General features: G+C 39.3%; 1 protein-coding gene across 3 annotated transcripts in view; it reads right to left on the bottom strand.

Annotated features, from left to right (window-relative positions):
• Window positions 1-5354: 5354 nt before the first annotated feature.
• LOC108103763 (leucine-rich repeat-containing protein 24) overlaps window positions 5355-19729 on the bottom strand; it is a 116042-nt gene continuing 101667 nt past the window's right edge. For all 3 annotated transcript variants that reach the window (XM_017209381.2, XM_017209380.2, XM_017209382.2), the window contains 2 exons: window positions 10931-12951; window positions 5355-8937 (listed from right to left, as the gene is read on the bottom strand). In XM_017209381.2, the coding sequence (XP_017064870.1) occupies window positions 7730-8937; window positions 10931-12470 (2748 nt within the window). In that variant the 5' untranslated portion in view covers window positions 12471-12951 and the 3' untranslated portion in view covers window positions 5355-7729. The remainder of the gene's footprint in view (window positions 8938-10930; window positions 12952-19729) is intronic.

Genomic DNA, 19729 nt, shown 5'->3' with positions numbered 1-19729 from the left:
GGTTGGGTTTTCTTCAGATTAAGCTATATATCGACTATAAAATGTCAAAGTTAAGAAGCTAATCTACTTTATGGTTGAGCTTACTCAGTATTATTTTGGGTATAATTACCAATTACGATTTGATCGCCTTCAGTTGTAGACTCTTTTAGTCAGATATGACAAAGTTCGTATTGGTCAAGTTAATAAACTAATTTTCAAAGCGGGGAGATTTGTTTTGGATCTGCACCCATTTCTTGTGCAGCTTAGTCTACGCCAAACTTGATGGTAAGTACACCAGCATTGTCGAGGGGGTTTAAGGTCGAAAGGCGCAGACCAGTAAACCTAAAGCACCCAGTCCTGTCACAAACGCGGGATCATCCTGGAGTTCATCATCCCATTCCTCCGGCAGCTATTACTGCGTCGCCTGCAGACAAAAATCGACATCCTGCGACACATACGAAATTTTTAAAATAATAAGTAAACGACTAAACAAAAAACAATCAAGGAGTCGTGGGGCCCAGCAGCTAGTACTCCTAAAGAAATCTTTTAGATTTAGTATTGTTTACTAGATTTAATATAGTTTTAAATACATGAATAATAAAAACAAAAGAAAAAAATTTGTGTTTGGAATTTGACATAGATTCGCTTCACTTGCCTTCTGTCATTTCTGTTCTTCTGGTATTTAGAATTGAAAAGGTTTAAAATTTACAAGTAAACGAGATTAAGACTAAAAAAATGTTACTTACACACTTATACCTGGCGTAAGAGGATACATTTCCATTTGTAGATAAAACAAAAGAACGATTTTTGAATTTACAAAATGGTTTTTGGCATAACACGAAGATTGGGAAAGGGGGCACATTTGTCCACAAACGAGAGGAGGAGTTCCTGGTCTCTATTACCGATGTATTGGAACTGGAACTGGGAGTGATTAAAACCTGGCTGTATCTCCATGTGAAGTGTTTCATAAGTCCGAAGTGGCGGGAGTCCATAAACGAAAAAAACCAAGCCAGAGCAGTACCTGATCTCCAGGGCCAATGGACGGGATCTGGCAGTGATCCCAGCCGGGCAAGCTTAACTTAACTTATTCTTAAATAATACACACTGCATGTGTGGCATGCAAGCTGTTGCAAATTCTGCGGATCATGGGCCAAATATGCCCCTCGTCTTTTGCAATAAATATATATAGAAAAGCTTGACACATACCTTGAATTTCCGCCAGTAATGGTATAGTAGGCAGCATCAAAAGCCCAGAATATGGATAACTAAAAAAAAAATCCAATATGCACTGCTGCCTCAATGGAGGCCATGTCCAGGTACCACCACTACATCCAGAGTCCAGAATATGGATTCCCAAAAAAACCCATGGTGCACTGCTGCCTCCATGGAGGCCATGTCCAGGTACCATTACTACATCTAGAGGCCAGAATATGGATTCCAAAAAAATTATGATGCACTGCTTCCTCCATGGAGGCCATGTCCAGGTACCACCACTACATCCAGAGTCCAGAATATGGATTCCCAAAAAAATCCATGATGCATTCCTGCCTCCATGGAGGCCATGTCCAGGTACCACCACTACATCTAGAGGCCAGAATATGGATTCCCAAAAAAAATTAATGATGCACTGCTTCCTCCATGGAGGCCATGTCCAGGTGACACTACCACATCCAGAGTCCAGAATATGGATTCCCAAAAAAATCCATGATGCACTGCTGCCTCCATGGAGGCCATGTCCAGGTACCACCACTACATCCAGAGTCCAGAATATGGATTCCCAAAAAAATCCATGATGCATTCCTGCCTCCATGGAGGCCATGTCCAGGTACCCCCACTACATCTAGAGACCAGAATATGGATTCCCAAAAAAAATCCATGATGCATTCCTGCCTCCATGGAGGCCATGTCCAGGTACCACCACTACATCTAGAGGCCAGAATATGGATTCCCAAAAAAAATTAATGATGCACTGCTGCCTCCCTGGAGGCCATGTCCAGGTACCACCACTACATCCAGCGTCCAGAATATGGATTCCCAAAGAAATCCATGATGCACTGCTGCCTCCATGGAGGCCATGTCCAGGTGACACTACCACAGCCAGAGTCCAGAATGTGGATTACCAAAGAAATCCATGATGCACTGCTGCCTCCATGGAGGCCATGTCCAGATGACACTAACACCGCCAGAGTCCAGAATATGGATTACCAAAGAAATCCATGATGCACTGCTGCCTCCATGGAGGCCATGTCCAGGTACCACCACTAAATCCAGAGTCCAGAGTCCAGAGTATGGATTCCCAAAGAAATCCATGATGCACTGCTGCCTCCATGGAGATCATGTCCATATGACACTACCACAGCCAGAGTCCAGAGTATGGATTCCCAAAGAAATCCATGATGCACTGCTGCCTCCATGGAGATCATGTCCATATGACACTACCACAGCCAGAGTCCAGAGTATGGATTCCCAAAGAAATCCATGATGCACTGCTGCCTCCATGGAGGCCATGTCCAGATGACACTACCACAGCCAGAGTCCAGAGTATGGATTCCCAAAGAAATCCATGATGCACTGCTGCCTCCATGGAGGCCATGTCCAGATGACACTACCACAGCCAGAGTCCAGAATGTGGATTACCAAAGAAATCCATGATGCACTGCTGCCTCCATGGAGGCCATGTCCAGGTACCACCACTACATCCAGAGTCCAGAATATGGATTCCCAAAGAAATCCATGATGCACTGCTGCCTCCATGGAGGCCATGTCCAGGTACCACCAATATGATGGTGCGCACCATGGGACCACTTGGAAGCACTGAAAGATCACAAACACACACACACAAAAATGACTTGACTGATTTCACCGGCCAGCAGCGGCCTAGTCACAACTTTTCTGCTATAACCAATTGGGAATTACAAAGTGTCCAAAGTGGACAAAGTTTCGTTTAGCCTGGACTCAACCATATGGCCGTTAATTGGTTTTTAACTTAACTTTCATTTTTTTTTAAATTCAAAACACTGCCGTTAGCAAACAAATTTTCCGTTTATGTTTAAATTTTAAAATATTTTATAAATTTCGGTTAATTTATAAATTTGGGGTTAATATTTAAAATTACATTACATTACATGGAGGCCATGTCCAGATGACACTACCACAGCCAGAGTCCAGAATGTGGATTACCAAAGAAATCCATGATGCACTGCTGCCTCCATGGAGGCCATGTCCAGGTACCACCACTACATCCAGAGTCCAGAATATGGATTCCCAAAGATATCCATGATGCACTGCTGCCTCCATGGAGGCCATGTCCAGGTACCACCAATATGATGGTGCGCACCATGGGACCACTTGGAAGCACTGAAAGATCACAAACACACACACACAAAAATGACTTGACTGATTTCACCGGCCAGCAGCGGCCTAGTCACAACTTTTCTGCTATAACCAATTGGGAATTACAAAGTGTCCAAAGTGGACAAAGTTTCGTTTAGCCTGGACTCAACCATATGGCCGTTAATTGGTTTTTAACTTAACTTTCATTTTTTTTTAAATTCAAAACACTGCCGTTAGCAAACAAATTTTCCGTTTATGTTTAAATTTTAAAATATTTTATAAATTTCGGTTAATTTATAAATTTGGGGTTAATATTTAAAATTACATTACATTACATGGAGGCCATGTCCAGGTACCACCACTACATCCAGAGTCCAGAATATGGATTCCCAAAAAAACCCATGGTGCACTGCTGCCTCCATGGAGGCCATGTCCAGGTACCATTACTACATCTAGAGGCCAGAATATGGATTCCCAAAAAAATTAATGATGCACTGCTTCCTCCATGGAGGCCATGTCCAGGTACCACTACCACATCCAGAGTCCAGAATATGGATTCCCAGAAAAATCCATGATGCACTGCTTCCTCCATGGAGGCCATGTCCAGGTACCACCAATATGATGGTGCGTACCACTGTACCACTTGGAAGCACTTGAAGGAACTAAAAGAACACAAACACACACACACAAAAATGACTTGACTGATTTTTCACCGCAGCAACGCCCTAGTCATAACATTTCTGCTAGAACGTGTTGGGAATTACAAGGGCCGCGGATTGCACACGGTTAAGTTGAAGTTAACTCACATAGTCGTTAACTGCCTGTTAACATTCGAAACTTAATTTTCAATGAATTTTTCAAATTTGGCTGTTAAAAAGCCGATTTTTAGGTTAAAATAGGTTAAATTTTCTTCAGATCAAAGTTAAGAAGTTAATCTTCTTTATGGTTGAGCTTACTCAGGATTATTCTGAGTATTATTGCCAATTACGATTTGATCGCTTTCAGTTGTAGACTCTTATATGCAGAAATGACAAAGTTCCAAAATTAATTTTTCAAAACGGGGAGATTTGTCTTGGATCTGCACCCATTTGTTGTGCTCTTTTCGCTTCATGCTGTTGTTGTTGGTTTAATCTCGGGACACAAAAGTTACGCTAGTTTATGAAAGAGTCTTTGGCTGTCAAGCTGTCCAATTTTTAGATATAGTTGTACGCTTTTTTCCTTTTCAGCCCCATTTCTCCCCCTGACGTCTGCTTCTTCAATCCTGTGCTGTTGTTACTGTCGAGTTTTGTACTTTGGTCTTCTTAGTTTTCTTGTGTTCTTTTTTCTTAAGAAAGACCAATGTAGTCGAGTATCTCGACTATGAGATACCATATGTTATTATTTATAGTGATATGATTTGATATTACTTATAGATATAGTGAAAGCAATCTAACGAAAACCATCAAGTATGATTGTTCTATAAAAGTGGTTTAAATATAATTTCAATTTTCTTAAAGAAAACTCCACGACAATTTTTTGAAAGCAGACATTTTCAATATTTTTGGTGAGTGTCCTAGATGCTTTAGTGCCTATCTTAGTTGCGCGGTCCTAGATTTTCAAGTGGACATGTTTACAAGGACATTTCCGTTAATGCTGGTCATTTATATACTTACTCTTGTTAAACATTTTTGCAGAAATACAACATGCCCTTTTCAGCTGTACAAGTAAAAGGGTATAATAAAAAACTTTCGGCAACATTTTGCGATGTCTTACAAAAAAAAAGTGTTTCGTGCTTTCGGGCATGTGCTGCATGTCGTCCCTCACATTGGCTTGTTTAAAAGTTGATTTCAATATAAGTTTTATGTTGCGTAATATTGAAAAGGGCGACAGTGCCCTAACGGGCATTAACTTTTAAATTTTCTATCATGAATCGAAGTACTTCGATTAAGCGGGCAACTGTCGACATACACTCCTAAAAATAATTTGTTTAATATCTGGTAAGGTAATTAAAAACTTACCTTTTTAAATAGAAGTCCTACATCGCAAGTAAAAGTCTGACATCGTTGGATTCCTTTTATTCATAGTTTATTTCAATATTTTATATGTTAGGCAAATTATGCAAAATTATAAAAAAACGTATATATAAGAACCCTTCTATCAATTACAGTTAGATTACAATTTATAATTATAATTGTTTTGATTTTGAGCTAATTTGAACAAATTGTTCGCAACGTTATTCTGTTTTTTTTTTGTATTTATATTTCTTTTGTGGGTTTACAAAATGTTTTGTATTACCGAGATATTTTTTTATTAATTATGCTGCGTTTGTCCAAGTATCAAAGAAAATTCTACATATAATTACAGTGTAAATAATTGAATACAAAAAAATAAACGAGCACGATATAAAAAAACGTAAGGTAACTTATTATTTATGTAATACTTTTGCTTATTTTAAAACCAAGTATGGATTAGGTGTACGATTATATGGTTGATCTTTCCAACAAATCGGTGCTCCCTATGTCAAATCGACTTTTCCTAGGGGCAAGTATGGGGCTGTGTACTTTACAATTCTATTAATATATTTCTTTTTTGAGGGACTGGCTTTTTAAAATCGCAGAACATTTTCCAGGCCTGCCTTAAACAATACATCATTTTTTAGTTTTGTTTTATTAAGATCGTTTGTCCTATTATAAAGTAGTTTTGGCAGTGCCTGAAATTACATTTTTATTAAATAAAAATGCATTTAGATGCAGATCGATTGCCTATATGGTGCGGGAAATTAAAAGTATAATTAATATAAATAAAATATTAAAAAAAATTGTAGTTTAATTGGGAAATATCGTACAGTATGATAGGATATTGTAGGATACATATATGGTAGGGAAATCTGGTCTCAACTGTACTTTTAACTACTAATTGTAGTTAGCTGCTATCTTTCTGAATTATCCAATATTTCTCATTTGACTTAAACTTTAGTTTTTTTTTTTGTTATATTTTGTTTTTGATGTAGTTAGAGTGATTGCTGTTAAATGCCATGTATATATTTTCATTTTCGGATATTAAATGAGTCGCGTGAAGGTAATTTTCAAGGTGTATTTTCAGACATACTGGTACATCATACATACACAATAAGCAGGCATTGGGTACCAGCTTTAGCTATGCTTATAACTTTTCTTTTCATCTTTGTTGTATTACGGGTGTATAATTTTTTTCTTGTCTAGAATGTCATACGTGAGTCCATGTACATACAAATTTATTTTATATATATATATATATATATATATATATATATATAGATTTATATATATTTTATAACTAGTACAATCGTTAATATTATAGCTGTACTTCTTCTGCCGCGCCTTCTCTCTAGACTATATGTATACATCATAGAAGTTTTAATTCATTGTTTTAATTGCGAATGCAAACTCTTTATCCTACGGCTAATGCACTTAACAAACTTACTCCCTATAAATATATACTTTCATTTAGTTTTTATTCCCGATTCGTGGTGGCATTCCGTAAAACAAATAAAAAAAAAAAAATTAAGGATGCAATTTGTTTTCCTTAAGCTCTAAGTATATATATATGTATTCATTAATATATAGCTTAATGTGATTATACATATATAGTTTATATAATATGCATTTTACATTTACAATTTTATAAAATTTTGAAAAAAAAGAATATTTCTTTCTTGCGCTTAAATAAACTGTCGATGATTTGAAAGTTTCTTTTTGTATATTTTTTGTTTTTGTTGTTTCATTATAGGATATTTTGTTTTTTAAAGGTTTATGTATATATATATATATGTTTTAAAATTGCGTGTATATATATGTCTCTTTATATACGAATAATGCATTTTGTACCAAACTAACTATAGTCTACACAAAAAAAGGTGGTATTAAAATTGGGTTTTTACGTATCTCCGCTTATACGAATTTTGGGATTAGATGGTACTAAAAGCGACTTATGTCGCCCTAACGGATGGGAGTCTCTCTATGTATTTGTTTTGTTTTTGTTTTTTTTTTTGTAATGGATCCTCGTTAAAGATTATATATCCTCGTTTTTGTGTTTCTCTTTTGTTGCATGTTCATCGAGTTAATTACTAAAACCTACATCAGTCGTTTGGCACACAAGTCACGCAGTGGCGTGAACCACGGAACAGAATCCTTCTGGCGGCTATTTTTACAAGCCGCAACAGCGGATGTTGATGTTGATGTTTGATGTTGATGTTGTATTTTGTTGTCGACTGGGGCTGCCTATCGCATCTTCTCACGCAATAAAGTTACCACAGCTGCACAGCTTGCCACGGACGCACTCCTCATCCTTCAGCTGCTTCTTGCCCCTTCTTCCCATCAATGGCATCTCTCATCTTATCTCACACATTGCATCTCATAGTCTCCACCACCAGCTGATGGGGATCGCCGTGGTTGCCAAACTAGACTTCGGTGCCATCCTCGCCCTCGTCGTCGAATAGCTGGCTAGTACTGCCTTGACCGCTGCGCGTCGTCGTCACGGACATCTTCTTCTTGGGCTTCGGTGGTGGGCGCGGTGGGATCTTGGCGGCCTTCGGTGAATCGCCACTGCTGCCGGCATGGCTTGGCGATACGGCTGACGCCGGAACAGGTGAGATATATGCAGCGTGTCCTAGTCCAGCGCCACTGATGCTAGAACCAGGCAATATCGTGATCCCCTGATGCCTAACGCCGTACAGGGGCTCCGTGTCCAAGGAGCCCAGTCGCTGCTGTTGCTGCTGCTGTTGCAATTGCTGTTGCTGCTGGATCAGCTCGTGTATGGGCTCGTATATCTTGTTGGCATTGGTTGCCGAGGACACTGATGTCAGGCTTGGCGTGGCCGGAAGTGGCCGGTCTCGCATCGAATACTGCTGACCACTGGCCTGGGAGCCGGCGATCTTGGTCAGATTGAGAGTGGAATTGCCACCGGCGGTTGTGCGCAGTCCCAAATTATCGTAGACGGGCTCTGCTTGCAGTTCCGCTGTGGTAGCTGTGCCCGTCTCGCTGGGATTTGGCGAGGTGGGACTCTGGAACTCGCTCAACTGGATAGTTCCGTGACCAGCGGCACCGGACGTGCTGGGGGCCCAGCTGGGAGCTCGCGGCTTGCGAGGTATGGTCATGTAGCCCTGTTTCATTACCACGCCCGTAGCAGGTGAGTAGACAACGGGAGCGGGCAGGAAGGGCGATGTGGTGGCCAGCGGATGCTGTTGCTGCTGCTGTTGTTGTTGCTGTTGCTGCTGCTGGAGATGATGGTGCTGATGCTGGCGACTGCTGTTGGCTGTGGCGATCAGGGCAAGGTTCCGGGACTTGGGATGTTGCAGTGTCATGAAACCGTTATGCGGAGCTGCCATCGTCTTGGTGCCATAAATACCGTGCGGCGTCATGTGCGTATAGACCGGACTGGTCAACGAGGGCGGCGAACGGATGCCAAAGATCACCTGGTCGGGTATATTGGACTGCGATGATTGCATCGACGGTGATGAGGGTGGCACGCGGGCAGGAAAGGCAAGTAAATCCGGTGGCAAACTGTTGGCATAGGCATCGTCCACGTAGGTGTGTCGAGAACGCGGCGTGGTTGTTGTATCCGATAAAGCCACCGAGTGAGCTTCTTCGTCACGAGAATGGTTGGCCACTGGAAGGAGATAGAAAAGTTATTATTATATTAACTCAATTGGAATCAACTTAATCTTATGACAGCTTAGTCATAGTACAAACTTATGATCTTAAATGTAAAAAGTAACATTTTTTGGACATCCTAAACCTATATAATACTATCTAATCTAATTTAAAGGAACTCTTGATAGCTTTATACTTCTTAAATCTCTTTTTAACTTAATTCAAAAACAAGGAACACACTTTTTGACAGGCATTTCTTTAGCAACAAAAAAAAAAGGTGGTGATTGGGTGCGTAATCCCTTCCAGCCGCAGCGGAACACACATGTGGCACATGTCAACGCTTGTTTGCCCCAATCAGACAAGAAAAAAGGCATAAGTGACACGAGTGCAGTCCATCAATTGCATTCAATTGTCTTTCTCAATTGTCAGTGCAATTCAATTGCCAACACCAATTGGAAATTGCAAATTTATTTATTTATTCTAGTATTTCTATCCGAGAACTACAAGTAAAAGGCTAGTATATCAAAAAAAAACATTAAACATTACAAAAACCTGTTTATTTATATAGAAGTTAGGTCTCAATGTATTATTATTCATTAAAGTGTTTAATTTAATGCTTATTTATGTTTTAATCAATGAATTGCTTTGATTAATAGCTTGTAGTTAACATTATACGTTGGCTGAGCGTATGTTTGGTTAATTTCCTCATAAAAAACAAAGCCCATTGCCATATTAAATGCTAAATCAAATCAAGTCCATCAAATCCAAGACATGACCTTTTTATGATGACTGATTACTGTATTACTGTATCAGTCACAAAATCTAGTAGATTCCCTACCAATATAGGTGTAGTTAAATCACCTTCATTAAGTTTAATAGCATCGTTTAATATTATCGTTAGACTAACGAATTCAAAGCTATTACTTTTTTGTGCCCGAGAATATTTGTCAAACTAACTTTTAGTATAGATACCTCTACTACTAACTAGTAGCTGATGATGGGCAATTGGAAACTTAAAGCAAACATTCGAAAGTTGACAGAATGTTGAATTGCTGTTTTCCCGCATCCTGATGACCGCATGAACACGAACACGAGAAGCCAGTCGCTGGCCAGGATGGGTAGACAACCTCCAGCAAAGAGGAATTTTCCGTGTTGCCTTTGCCGCGGAAATAACAAGTGTGTTGACATTGGCGCTAGAATTCTGGCATGGTCAGGTCATTCCACATTGACAAACGTCCTGGAGTATGGCATTGAGATGGAAACTTTGGGTAAATAGACCCAGCCGTGTGTTGACACTGTGCCTCGCATCATTTGCTGCTCAACCGCCATGATGACATATAAAATAAGTCATGTATCTCGTTGTCGTCGTCGCTCTCGTTCTCGTTATTAAATGTTAAAAACTGTTATTTAAATTATAAAATTTATTTGCCTTGCAAATTAAGGCATTCAATTGAATGACATTTCTGTTTGTAAATCTATAAAAAAAAATCTACACCTTATCATTGATATAGGGAATGTTTTTCATGACACAACATTTATGAGTATGAGAGCCTTGCTATTCAAGTTTATGTTATTGCAATCATTACAAGTTTTATTTATTAAAATTACACGTTAGTTTGACTTTTTATTTTTGATTTTTATTGCAAAACTGAGGCAATTATCACTATTGTTGATTAAAATAGCTGGCGATATGTGGTCGATTGTGGCGACACCCCTTGAAAATGCACATATTAAAAGTTACAAAAAATATACCGACCCCTTACTATGAATTTAATTGGCTAATGAACGTTAATGACGAAATAAAATATGCCATCGTGGTCAACATGTGTGGTTACAATTTTGTCCTGCAATAAAAACCTGAATTCTTCACATTTTTGGATTTAAATAGAATTAGGATTAAAGTTGTTTCAAAATTAGTTAAAAAATCACTGATTAACGTGACTTATTAACTTCTAACTAAACTAAAGATAATACCTATTTAAATAGCTTTACCAACTATAAACACTCACCATAAACCGTATCATCCAGTAGCGTCTTCTTGATCTCAAGTACATCATCGCCGCCATCAACACTCTCGATGTCCGTGCGACGCGGTGGCTTCTCAACGGGATTAACCTCATTAAGCAGACTCTTTTGCATCTCCATAATCACAGAGCCCTCTAGCATGGAACCATTGTGCGTCTTATCCATCTTCGAGGAGATCAGACCATCGCCGCTCATCATAGTGGTGTCCTTCTGATAAGTCTTGATGCGTCGGCAGTACCAGAATAACACCAACACCACCACGATCAGCAGGAGCAGCAGTGTGGTGGTTATCAGGCAGATGATGAGAAAGACATTCGTCTGTGGATCAATAGTGGGTGCTCCAATGGCACCCATGCCGCCCGATCCCATGCCATCGGAGGAGGCTATTGCCCCATAATAATCACCGCTGACGAGCAGCTGGAACTCAGCCTCAGCTCGTCCTCCTCGATTGTCGGCTACACAGGTGTAGGCACCCTTGTCCGAGGGTCTTACACCAACGATTCGGAGCTCTGATGTCAGCACTTGGGATGGCTGTTCCGGCACCTGCTCCACGGAAGTTAGGACACGCACTCGGGGATCGTACTGTTGCAATGGTCGTTTGTTGTACACCCAGGTGACATTCGGACGTGGACTACCGACAATGCGGCAGGGTAATGTGACATTGTCATGATTCGCTTCCACAAAGGAACGAACGGAGCCCAGGATGCGCGGCCGGCAGGCAAAGTTCTCCGAGGGCACTTCGCTCCAGAGTTTGCCACGCAACTGTGGCGGCTCTTGGCAATCGGTGGGCGGTGTATACAGACGCTTGTTGATCGCAAAGTCCCGGAAGTCCTGCAGCTCGCAGCTACAATTCCAGGCATTGCCCTGCAGGGATAGATGCATAAGCTTCTGCAGATCCTTGAATGTCTCCTTGTGCAGATGGGATAAACGATTCTGTTCCAGCGAGATGGCGCTCAGCGCCACAGTGCCGGCGAAGACATGGAGTTGCACTTGACGCAATCGATTATTCCGGAACTCGATGCGCGACAGGAAACTCAAGTTGACGAACAGATGATTGGGCAGCACTTCGATCTCATTGTTATTGATGATCACGTTGCGCAGCTTCTCTAGTCCAGCAAAAGTGCCCGGATGGAGTTCCCGTATCCGATTGCCGGACATGTCTAGTTCGATCAGGATGTGCAGACCCTTGAAGGCTTCGCGATGCACCTCCTGAATAGTGCAGTTCCGCAAATAGACCTTGTGAACATTCGGTAGCCCGGCTAGCAGAAACTCCTCGCGTCGCAGTTCGGGTATCTGGTTGTGGGCAAAGTCCAATACTTGCATCTCATTACTCATGTCCATTGGGATCTTGGTCAATGCCTTGTTCTTGCAATCGGCACTCTTCTTGCCCGAATTCCAATGACAATGACATGTCCCGCAGCTCTGCATCCAATCGGATGTGGACATCACCTGGGGCAGAACCATTAAAACTGCCACGACCAGGATACCCAACCGTCCATTCCTTTCCGTTTGCGTCATCATCATCGTTGTAGTTTCTTATTTGTGTGTTCTTTCTGATGCGGCTGTTGTATCGGGATTTCTCGCTAATCTGCGACGACGAGCCACCGAACACGTGCCAACACGGTCCAAGTGCTTCCAAACGAACTATGAACTCCAACCGCCAAGCTCAGAGCTCTGAGCTTGAAGCTTCCGAAACTCCGAAACTCCCAACTCCTGACCCTGAAATGTGGTGGATGGATCCCGGGGATGTTTACTCGCCTCACCGCGTTCCGTTACGTGCTCTAAACTCCTGCTCTGGCTTTCGAGGGTTAATCCTTTTGACGCACTGTTAATTTGATTTCCGCACCCTTCGCTCTGCGTGCCTCTCGCAGCGGCGTGCTTTGCCACTCCTTGATCCTTGCGAATGACAAGGCCGTGATTAATTAATGTCCCGGCGGACAGTGGTGGGCTCTAAGCTCGCAAATAGCCGTGTTGCTTCGGCTGCTGCTACCACTGCTCTTTCCACCTGAAATGAAAATGCGCAAAAATTCAGAGAGTTTGTCAATTAATAAAGTGTTCCAAAGTGTGTGGTCGTTTTGGGTTTAGGCTGGCTGGGGGGTTAGGTTAGGTTAAGTTGGGTTGGGCGCTGTGTGTCCAGTTGTCCAAAAAAAAAAGGGACGAGGCTAAGGATACGGATACCCAAAAGGTTGCTAACGAGCCAAAAGGTGAGACATTAGCGGCAAGGCCAAAAGGATTTGCCTTATTGGCAAAAGTTTGTTCTGTGTGTCATCAATGGGATTGGGTAATTAGCGCGGTGTTCGGTATTCCGAACCAGCACATAATATAACATATATATATACATATGGTCTTGATATAAGAGGATTATGTGTGGCAGGACCCTTCGACACACAGAAATAACAAATATTATTACAAATTGATCGCCGGGTTCTTAATTACAGACTTACATGTGTCACAGTCTTAAAGGCCTTGTGGTTTTTGAATTTCACATAAAATTTCTTTGACATTTTGTGGATTTTATGGAACGAAATGAAATTGAAATTTAATTGAATTTTCATGATTAATATTCAACGAATAAATCATATAATTAATTCAATTTATTTAACTAAATTGATTTTATTATTTCTGCGGCTGATAATAAAACAAACTTGCCGAGCATATTGAAATAAATCCGAGCTTGTTCTAAATTCCATCACCTAATGATTTTTAAGCCCAATAAATTCTAGTTATTGACCCACTAAAATGTATGCCAATATATTGGCATTTTCGCTGCACTTAATGTTTTATTTAATGCTTAATTACTTTCAATTTTAAATAAACAAATCAAATTGAAAACAAAACAAAATTCCCACCACAATTAAGCAGATGGATGGAGGACCATAAAAATCCCTTGCAAACAGGACTCGTAAAGTGCTGGAGTGTAAGAACCACCAAAAGAGATTGACAAAGGCATGAACAAGGATTCGGTTCAGTGTTGGAGCAAGTCCATCCGTCCCATCCTTAATCTGTGTTCCGTCCTCTTTGGCTCTTCAGGTGGCAGTCGCAGCGGCTTGATTAATGAAAATGTTGTTAAACTGTGACAGTTTGCGGCTTCTAACTGACTTGCGGCATCGCTACCCATGCTGTTCGGCCCCCTTTCTCTTTCTCTTTCCTATTTTATTTTTTCTCCTCTGGGTAAAGCAGCCATCATATTGGGCTGGAAAAAAAGGGGTGGACCCACCGGGCGGTTTTCCGCTGGCAAGCTTTTCTTTTAAGCAAGTGAAAACAAGAGACAAACAGAAAAACAGTAGAAAAAAAACAACGAAAATAAAATTCTGCGGATGAAGGACCGCCTTTTTAGCATTGAGCCGGGTTTCCGCTTTAATTAAGCGCTATTCGTGACGTCAACACTTCTGAAGGTTTTCCTCCTCCATCCAAAACATGCCACGTGCTGTCGCTGTCTCTGTCTCTGTCTCATGTCGATCCATTTTCTGGCTAAAGAAAGGCAGCCCACGAGACAAATATTGGTTCAACGTCGGCGCTGCTGCACCCCAGGAAAAACTTTATTAAATGCCATAAAAAGTAAACTACAAAAGCCCTTTGCAGCCAATATAAATTATTTAGGAGTTTAGTTCACATTTTCGTCATTTTCTCATAAGAACCTGCCAGAAACAATCATCAGCTGGGGGAAAAAAAGGGGGCAGGAAAAGTTTGTTTTCCACCCCAAAAAAAAGAGTAAATACTTTCCACTAAAAGCCGATTGAAACATGCTTAGCTTGCTTGTAAATTGAATTTTTGAGTATGAATTTAATTGGAGTTCTTTTTTTACCATAAATGTGAAGCAGAGATGTTGTTATTACTTAGGCTTAGCTTTTAGTTTCCACTAAAGTTGGATTAAGACTGGGTAAGGATTATTTGTTATAAAATGAATAGAAAATAGACGAATTTATCCCATGTTAAAAGCCAGAAGTAGTTTCATTTAAGAACAAGAAAGTACTCTTTTCTGAAAGTAGCTCTAAACTGGCTAAAGATTCAGCTTTATATAGTATAAGCCAGGGATGCTCAAAGCATTGTAAATACTCGCTGCCTGTTCGCCTATAAGCTTTTAGCCCTCGCTACGCTGCTCTACTAACAATGTTTCATTTTCTTCTTTCCGTCTCATTCCGTCGCCAACTGCTATGTAATTTGTTTTTGTTTTTTCTTCGATCATCTTCGAACTCTTGCTATTCCTCTAACAATTTTTCATATTTCTCTTTCCGCCTCATTCTGTCGCCAATTGCTATGTGATTTGTTTTTACTTCTTCCTTGATCATCTTCGAACTTTTGCTATTCCTACTAACAATTTATCGTGTCCCTCATTCCGCCTCATTCCGTCACCAACTACAACGTAATTCGTTTTTGCTTCTTCCTTGATCATCTTCGAACTCTTGCACTGGAATTCATTCCTTATAACTTCTGTTTGTACTTCAGAGTTTATTTCGCAACCATCGACGTGAGTGTTAAAATCGGTGATAAATTGGTTAGCAAAACAAAAGTTTTTTCTCTCTCAGTGCTCAGCAGAACACCAGCACAAAAGCATCACTACATATGTGCACGTTTTGCTGTATTCGTATTAGTAATTGCCGTAAGCCGAAGTTGAGCACCATTGCCCTAATCCTACTTTTCATTTCCAAAGAAAGTCGCTAAAAGTCAGTTTTTACTAATTTAAGGCTATTACTTACTTAATTTACAAGTCCTTATTTAATTCAAGTTATTTAAAAACAATAAAAAACCTTTAAACAGTTTACTAAATCCAATCCAACCCTCATTAAATCAAACCCAAAAATGTCCAGCTCTGATCTGGGTCTCATCAATTTAAATCGAGTGTCCCCCCCTAAATCTCACGAAAACGAAGGGCTATCCATATCCCAACAACCATTTGGACTATTTTCATTGGATTTTTCTTTGCCGACTTATAATTACAAATATTTGAAAATAAACAGAAAAGCAAATATTTGATGTGTTTGATATATTTTCCGAGTGGCCAGAGAGAGTGCGAGGGTGAGAAAGCTTTTCAGTTTTTGGGTTTTCCATGTGGACTGGACTGGATTTCAAGTTCAAACAGTAGTCGGGGGTTTTGCCATTCGTATATTCAGTTGGTAGAATATACTCTGAGTATGCCCGTGTGTGTTGTTTGTTTTCCTTTTGTTTGTGCACAATTTTTGTAATTTTTGTTGTTTTGTTTTTTGCTTTTTGTTTTTTTACTTTTCGTTTTTTGTTTCTGCTGTGTGTCAGCGGTTTTTTGCTCGGATAGAAAAAACCTCAAAACAAATTAAATATGCAAATAAAAGAAAAGCGGTGCAATTTTTCGCTTTGTTAAATATTTTCTCAATGGGTTTTCGTTCGTTGTTTTACCACTGGAAAACTGGGTACTGGTTGTAGTGAGGGTTGCCTTGGAGTTTTCCTGATTGGCGGCGCAGGGTTTAGAACTGGGAAGGTTTATCGTTCCTTAGTTTTCCTTTTGGTAGAGGGGAGGAGAAGAGTTACATGAGTTCCAGGCGAAAAACCGCCAAACTTGGATTAATACCTCAAAACTTTTGAATGCGAAATCGCAGCCATTTACAACGACCCACAAAAACTTTTGAGTTACGCTTTGTATAATATGTACTCGTATATGAAATGGGTTGGTTTTTCCATGGAAAACGACAGTAAATCCTTTAGCTTTTGTCCCTGTCGGCAAATTAACATTTTGCACTTGGCTATATCCGTTGCTTGTAAGTTGGTTAAAAGTGTTTCTGTGAGAGTTAAGAGATTAACATTGTCTACAGATATGAAAATCAAATCAATGTAAAAATTTTTGTTTGTGCCTAACCTTAATTGCTAGTTCTCTTGATTATCTATATAATACATACAAATTCTTGAAAATACAAAAATATATATCTTAGACATAACAAAAATCAACAAATATCTGCATATTTATATACCAATATAAACAACAAGCAAATTCGTTAGTTTATGAAATGTAATTTCCCTTCCAAAAATACGAAGAAAATAAAAATCAAAGCTTCTAAATCTAACTCAATCCTCGGCAACGTGCTCGAAATACAAAAATATGATTTTAATTTCATCTTTTTTTTTTGTCTTCTTCTATATTTTCATTTATTCGTTCGTTGGTTCGTTCTAAATAAGGCAATACAAATTGATTGTTTTATAAATAACTTAAGTCCATCGTCCGAGGTTCGTTTTGAGCTGCACAAACTGCCATAGAATTTAACGTTGTCATTTTATTGGCAATTGCGGTTGTAATTGCTATATGGTTGGCCGCCACGCCATGCCACGCCCCATATTCAAACGATACCAAAGAGAAGGAGGCGGAGAAGAATTGGAAAGAGAATATACTAGTGAACTGAAATGAACCCGAAACTGAACCCGTAGCCATGAAATGGGTAGTAGTAGTAGTAGTAGTAGTAGACCAGTCCAATTCAGGGCCTGCTGCTGTCCACAAAATCCATGGACAGACAGAGAGACGGACGAACGGAGGCCAGCCATTGTCTATTGTCAGCTTAAATCGATTTAAACAAATTTAATTGCTTTGGTTTCGGTTTTTCGTTCATTTTACGGCGCCCAATTCACTTTTCTCTGTTTTTCGCTATTTGTTTGCTTTTGTTTTTTATTGGACGTTGGTTTTTTTTTTCACTTTTCCACTTTTGTTGTATGCCAATTGGCAATGGCATTTTAAGTGTGTCCAAAATGTAACAAAAGTTGTTGAACCGTTGAAAGCGGACAGGAATTGAAATTTTCTTTCTGTTGGTTTTTTATTTTTTTTTTTTTTTACTTTGTCGTCACAACAATTTGTTGCTAAATGAAGCGCATTTCTTTTTTCTTTTATGATTTGCCCTATTTTTCCAAACCATTCGCGTTAAAGTAACAGTAACAGTAACGTTGGCAAATACCAATGTCTATATTGAGGGCGTTTTGGGTGTTAAGGGGCGTTAGACGTCGAGGGTGTTAACTACCCAACACCAAATGCTCCGCCTTTTTGCGTATTTTTACATCAAGGTTGTTATAATTTTCGTCCCAAGGCTTCTAAACGCAACGAAGGCAGCTATTTTCGCAGCCATTTGTAAATGGATATCTCAGCTAAGAGGTTTAACGGGCCAGAGAAAGTATATACAACTATTATTTTATGATAAAAACACCAACTAATATCAAAAGATTTCTTATATTTAAGTTTTTAAACTATAAAATATCCTTCTTATTGAATATATCCCTTACTTGATATAAAAAAAAGCTAACCAAGTGTATATCAACTTCGTCATGCTAAATTCCAACTTCCTCTTTTGTTTGTAATTGCTCTCTGACTGCGATGGTTAATCTAGCTTCTATTCAAAGAGCTTCCCATAAAAGCATGTGGTTCCATTGAGGAAAAGCAAAAGTAAAAGCAGAAAAAAAAAAGAAAAAGGAAAACAATTTTATATACATATTAGCTTTTCGTCGTTTTTCGCCACTGATGGCGACAAACGATGCAAGAACACTTCTTCACATGTGTTTTTGTTTCCACAAGTTCTATTGCCGTTTGCTCTTTGGCAAAGCAAATTTTCGGCCACTCCTGGTCTATATGGTTATTTGTCCCTTTATAAAGCGCTTTCATTGTGGTCACTACTGTGGGCCTAAATATTCAATTTCCGGGTATATTTGATAGGTTTTAAAATATTCTTTGTTAGTAATTTGGAATATGAAGAAAGTTTTGAACGAGGAAGTAAAGAATAGTTTGATTAAAAATTCTTACATTTTTTACATTTTAAAATATATTGAAATTAAAAAGATTTATTATAGTTACATTTTATCAAATAACTTGTTAAATATTGACAATTATATAAGATATGCAATGTTTTTGCGGACCAATCGGAGTGCTCTTTAAAGTTTTAAAAGGCAGTTAGGGTACCAGTAAGTTGTAATTCAACAAATTTCATGAAAACTGTTTAAAAATGAGCTATAACGCCTGTTTAACAACTATCACTCTCTGTTAGATGTTATTTTTAGAAATACTCATTCATATAGACCTACAATAGCCAGTTTCACTAGTGCAAGCTAACATTACTGGACAGTTAAAGTATCCGTTTATATTTAACGTGGAGAAAGGGTACCTGTTGGTTGTATTTCAACAAATTACGGATGCAAGATGACCCTTAACAGCCAGTCTTAAGTGCCTGCTAGCATTTCTTGGGCACTTAAAGTGTGTGCTAAGTCAACCTTCAAAATATCCGCTTAGTTTATTCTCTTAGCCCACAGTGCACTTTAAGCCTATTTGGAAATTACTCTGTGCCGAATTGGCGCCCCAAGTGTTGCTCGGTTACCCGCGCTTCAATGGTCATTGCAATCATTTAACTGAATGGAAATGGTGGGGACGAAATAAAAAAATTGTATCTTTGCCATTCTGCCATTTCTTTTTAACATGGATGTTTTATTAACAAAAAGAAAAAAACAGCGTATATGCCAAACGAAAAAAAAGGAATAGAAAATGGGAAATATTTCTAATATTATAGCTGGCGAAGCGGAATTTTAATGCCTTTTCTATGGATAAGACAAGGATGATCTACAGAAATACCAACTAACTAAACTTCCAACTTCTAAACTAACTTCTTTAAATTAACAAGAAAATATGTTAACTCATTACCTATTTTTGATGTTTTTCAAGAAGCGTTTTCCCTTTTTAGTCGGGTAAAGTTAATGCTTTACTTAAATACCTCTTTTTATCTTTAGCCAAAACGAGGACATAGCGGAAAAATCTCACTTGATATCAACTTTACGATATCGAATATGGCTCC

This window comes from Drosophila eugracilis, unplaced genomic scaffold (genome assembly GCF_018153835.1).
Source record: "Drosophila eugracilis isolate 14026-0451.02 unplaced genomic scaffold, ASM1815383v1 contig_1414, whole genome shotgun sequence".
Classification (NCBI taxonomy): Eukaryota; Metazoa; Arthropoda; class Insecta; order Diptera; family Drosophilidae; genus Drosophila; species Drosophila eugracilis.
The sequence above is the reverse complement of the archived record's forward strand: the minus strand, read 5'-3'. Positions and strand labels throughout refer to the sequence as shown.